The sequence below is a fragment of the Elephantulus edwardii genome, unplaced genomic scaffold, assembly GCF_000299155.1.
Source record: "Elephantulus edwardii isolate Elephantulus edwardi_28Jun2011 unplaced genomic scaffold, EleEdw1.0 scaffold00121, whole genome shotgun sequence".
NCBI lineage: Eukaryota > Metazoa > Chordata > Mammalia > Macroscelidea > Macroscelididae > Elephantulus > Elephantulus edwardii.
The window spans coordinates 2,128,306-2,133,650 of record NW_006399871.1 but is presented as its reverse complement, the minus strand read 5'-3'; the positions used below and the strand labels follow the sequence as shown (position 1 = coordinate 2,133,650).

Genomic DNA, 5,345 nt, shown 5'->3' with positions numbered 1-5,345 from the left:
TAGAAAAAAAATAAAAAATAAAAAATTTAAAAGAAGGCCATAACCAGTAAAAGTATTGTCAGAAAGTCCACTGTTCCATCGATCTTTTATGTCGTACTCCTCCCTTTACTGGCAATCACAGTCAGGGAAGTTTATACCTGTATTTATGTCATTTTTAACCATCCCAACCAGAGTTACTCATAAGACTGTGTATATGAGCTAGGGGCTGCAGCTACCTATGTAGGACTCAATCACTGTCCCATGTCAGGGTGTGACAGGGAAGCTTTGGCTTAAACACACACACATTAAAATCCATACTTGCGGGGATCTGGTGTGAGGGGCAACGTATACAAACTTTGTAGGCAAACCAGTGTAAAATTTAAAAAAATTATTATTATTCATTTTAATGAAAATTTACAGAGACTTTGTATTTCCATTCATTCAAAAACAATTTAAAAAAAACAAACACCTGACTCTTTGTACTTAGGATAGCGCAGCTGACTGGGTAGAATGCTCCTGCTTGGTGCTTTCACCTGCCGAGTGGGGGAGGTTTTCCCCCGGCTCCTCCCCACCTCCTTTCTTCAGCTCTTTCATTCATTTAAAATATCTGGTCTCTAATCTGACACCACTGACTGGCTGAAGGACAACAGTGGTGACGGTCATCACCATCAAGAAAGCCCAGTGCTCACTTCCATGCCTGAGAGATGCCCGGGGAGGAGGAGGTGTCACACACAAGCCTGGCCTCTCTGGTGAAGCATGAGGCTCTTGGGGATCCCTGGGTCTTTTGTCTTTGGGGTCTGCTGCTGGAACTTGCCAGAAGGCTCTCACTCAGCAGAGGCTAAGCCCAGTGACCCCTTCCAGAAAAGCCAGGAAGAGTTTCCCCTCTCTAGCTGAGACCCATGAGAGCAGGCTGATTTCTCTGGCCTGCACCCTCAGAAGAACAGGCATCTCAAAACCAAGGGAGATGCAAGGTGTCCAAGGTCTCACCTTGAAAGCCAGATGCTCCAAAAAGTAGCCTGCGCCATTGTTTTTTTCAGTCTCGTAACGGCTGCCAGCATCAATCCACACTCCCACCTGGAAAAGAAGCCACCAAAAAGGTAACAAGCCACGTTAGAACCTACACACACCTCTGAGTGACTCAGCACAGTCCCCAAATAGGGGCTCAGGAGTCCCAGGGTATGTGAGTGGGAGTGGGGGGATTGTGAGATGGGGGTAGAGGATATGCTCAGATAGGACCTCTGGGCTTGGAGGGGCAGCGGCAGTGTGCAGGGCACAGGACACCAGCTAAATGCATACTAATCACCTCTCCTTTCTGAGTGGTGACTGAAGCCACGCCACACTCTCTGGTTCTACCATCACAACAAAGTCTTAGATTATCTCACTTTCAGCTGATTCTTTGGGCTTTTCTAGGAATTGCAACTCAACTATAAACAATAATTTAGTATCCTCATTTCTAAAAATTATGCCCTACCTTTGTTTTGGCTTTTAACCTTTCATCACTACAGAAAGAAGCTACTAATTTAGATACTACAACTGCACATTTTATCACATTCTACTGACATTTTTTTCATATAAGCAACATGGCTCTGGACAAGTCCACTTTTGAGGGACCTCTCTAAAATACTGAAGAGCAATAAGGTCAGTTTGAAGACTAAGGTGCACCTGATTCGGGCTAGAGTCTTCAATTATTTGCTATGCATCTGAGACCTGGACAATGAATAAGGACGACAGAAGAAGAAATAATGTCTTTGAATTGCAGTGTTAGAGAAAAGTACTAAATATCCCATGGACTTCCAAAAGAACAAACAGGCATGTCTTAGAAAAAGTGCAGCTGAAGTGCTCCCTGGAAGCTAGAATATAAAGCTTCATCTCTCCTACTGTAGAGAGAGAGGGTTTTCCATGGAAAAGGGTATCTGCTTGGAAGCGTGACATGTCAGCAAAAGTGAAGTGCCCCTTCGAGATGGACTGACACAGTGACAGCAGAAATGGGCTCAAGTGAATGAGAGATAGTGAAGATAGTACAGGACAGCGCAGGATTCAGATCTGCTGTTCATATGTTCACCATGATTTGTACTTGCCTCAATGGGACCCAATACCAACGACCACACTTTAAAAAAAAATGATGAGGTTCTGCACACCCGTGTTTATTGAAACAGATGAGGAAAAAAGCTGGTTTTTTTTCTATAATTATATTTTATTAATTTTCATAAACATTTACAGAGATTTTGGGTTTCCATTCATTCATTGTTGCACGAAAAAAACTGTTTAAGAGGGAAAATTATTAGGTATTTTCTGTCATGACAGGAGTCCAGAGCGAAGGTTGTATAGTGGAGTGGACCTTGGGGGAGGGATTGTAAAACAATGAAAAAATTTTTCTTTTACTTTTCCAAGAGGGTTACTAGGGAGAGGGTTGGGAGGGGAGAAAAGTGCAACAGTGAATGAATGGAAATCCAAAGTCTCTGTAAATTTTCATTGAAATTAACAATAAATTAAAAAAAAGAGGTTCCTACCCCAAAGAAACCATAACCACCACCCAAGCAGATATATGCACACCCATGTTTATCATGGTTTTATTCAGAATAGCAGAGCTGGAAACAATCTAAGTGCCTATCAACAAATGAATGGATAGAAAAGCTGTGGTATATATTCACACCATGGAATATTATACTGCATTGAAAAATAAGGAATTCATGAAATAGTACACAAAACTGGTGACCCTGGAGGATATTACACTGAGTGAAATATCTTGGTCACAAAAGGACAAATACTGCATAGTGCCACTGTCGTAAAACGGAACTGACACTGGGGGTGGGAGAAACTGAGAAAGATGGGATAAATTATGTAAACTGCATTGAAACAGATGAGGGAGAGAACTGTTTAAAAGGGATATGTGATTAGGTATTATTGTCATGACAGGAGTCCAAAATGAAGGCTGAATAGTGGAGTGGACTTGGGGGGGAGGGACTGTATCATTTTATAATAGAATTATAATAGAATTTTTCTTTTACTTTTCAAAGAGAAGATCGAACTGGGGGGATGGGTGGTCAGGGAGAAAAGTGCAACAATGAATGAATGGAAAAAAGAAACGATGCACTGACTCAAGTGGTAATATCTTCAACCACCCTATATGTATGTGAAAGCAGGACAATAACTAAAGACTGAATTAAAAACAAACAAAAAAAAAAGAGGTTCCTAAATAGATCTGGTTGTTAAAGGCAAGTGGTTCAAGCCCACCAGCAGCTCTGCAGAAGAAAGATAGCCAATCTCCTCTGTGCAACTGACATCGTCCGAAACCTGGTGAAGGGTCAGCTATGAGTCATTTCCAACTAGTCAGCACATAACAACAATCAGATCTGAACACCAAATACTTCTACCTGGCACCCAAAGAAAATCTTGTGACCCACCTGGACACGATGGTCTAGTCTCTTCATTTTCTATTTGTTCACAATTGATTTACATAGTCCACATCTATCTACTTCCCTAAAGGAAGTAGTGTAAGAATTTCATGTTCCAAGTCCCTAGATGAACATTCATGTCACATCTAACAACTTGGAAAGCAATACACATTTTACAATCCACATAAATATAATTAGCAATGCTGTTTCTCTGGTACCGAAGCACAATGGTGCTCCATATAATCTAGAGCTTATTCAGCTCTGTGAATTGCAGCATTCTCTATTGCATTTTCTCAACAAGCTTTGAGTGGGTTTATGATGGTGTCATCTGACAAGAAAATTGCCTACCATCTTTTTCTGTAGTTTAGTAACAACTTACAGCCTAGTATATCCGTCCCTAGCAACAGAAAGAAAACCATTTGGCCCTGAAACTTCATGGAGACTGGATGAATCCCAGGAAAGCTTCCCAACTATTCATATATCCAAGAGTTCTAGCCTTGAGTCAGTTTTAAAATTTGGCGTTTTGGTGTGTTTTTTTTTTTTAAATCATCCACTTCATTTGAATATCCAAAGGTATTTCTTCCACAAGTGCATTCCTGGTCTAGTCTGGAGGTTATGACCTTGGACTGAAGCTGAAAGACCTAGATGGCTTCTCAGAACCTCATCTTTCAACCTTATAAAACGGAAACACACACGGTTCGAATCCACCAGATGCTCTGCCGGGGAAGGAGGGACAATCTCCTCCTGTAACAGTCAGATCCGACTTGACAGTACACACACACAATAATAAAATTAAAAAAAAACAAACAAACAAACCAAACACAAAACCGGAAACAATCATCATGGGGAAAAAGCTGGAAAAGTTGGATCTTTTGCATGTCAGGCATCAACGGTGGTTCCCAGGACTACCCCAAAATATAAAGGGATGGCTGGGATCAGGTACGGGAGTGCAAGAGGCAATCAGGTGGTGAGAAAATCGGAGTCTGAATAAAAATCCCAGATGGGGAAACCGGGGCTAAAGATGAGCCCGAGGACCCTCCCCTCCCCACGAGCAGCACCCCGCACTCACCGTGCAGGTAGGCTGGGTGGACTGCTCCGAGGCCACCCGCAGTCCGTTGTCCAGCTGGCTGACCTGCGTCTCAGGCACGTTCTGGAGGGCTTGGGCGAAAGTGGCCGCGCCCCGCAGGGCAGGGGACCTCAGCAGGGCCGGCTGGGGAGAGAGAGCAGTCTCGAGTGAGGCTCAGATTGGGACAACAGCCCCGAGCGGCACCGCCATGCAAGCCTCTCCTGCAGCAGGTCCCTCGTCCGGGTGCCCAGGCCCGCGGCGAGAACCTAGTCCAATCCTTCAGCCGTGACCTTCCCTCGGCCGTGACCCTGCGGCCTCGCTCCACCTCGACCTGCCACCGCTAACTGCCTGCTTCCATGCGTGTCTTCAAACCCCGCGCCCCGCAACCCTGTGCCCTGCACTCTTCGCGCTCCCGCTGCAGCCTCACCGAACCCCGGGAGTGCAGCAGCAACCGGGCCCCGGCGCTCGCTCCCCGGCACACTGCGGACGCCGCCATCTTCTTGCTTAGGTCAGAGTCAAGAGACACCGTGCAGGCGCAGAGTAGGAAGAGCGCGGTGCGCAGGCGCAGTCCTGGATACTTTGCTCTCGGCTGCCCCCTGGCGGGAACTGTGAGCGTCCACTGGCGATTGGTTGGTTGCCTTAGTGCAAGAGTCCGCTAGTCCTTGCGGGTGTCACTCCACCCATCGGCCGCGCGGACCCACCTGTGGCACATCGCCTCCTTTCATCCGTGAGAGTCCACGAGGCCCCCGATTCTTTACATGAACAACCAGGTGGGATGGGTCAGAGTCACAGCTACTGTCCACCGGGCGAGTCCAGCACTGTACAAGCCGGAATCCTGGGGTTGATAGGCAGAGAAATAGATTCAAACGGCTAACATGGAAGTTTATTAGCGTACTGCTAAGAAA

The 5,345-nt window shown here is 45.5% G+C and overlaps 1 protein-coding gene across 1 annotated transcript in view; it reads right to left on the bottom strand.

Annotated features, from left to right (window-relative positions):
* Positions 1-4,936, bottom strand: part of LOC102861770 (cytochrome b-c1 complex subunit 1, mitochondrial-like) — an 11,062-nt gene extending 6,126 nt beyond the window's left edge. Inside the window, exons 1-4 of the mRNA XM_006893019.1 lie at positions 4,868-4,936; positions 4,444-4,584; positions 967-1,053; positions 298-307 (exon numbers count right to left, since the gene is read on the bottom strand). Coding sequence (XP_006893081.1) covers positions 298-307; positions 967-1,053; positions 4,444-4,584; positions 4,868-4,936 — 307 coding nt within the window. The remainder of the gene's footprint in view (positions 1-297; positions 308-966; positions 1,054-4,443; positions 4,585-4,867) is intronic.
* Positions 4,937-5,345: the final 409 nt, after the last annotated feature.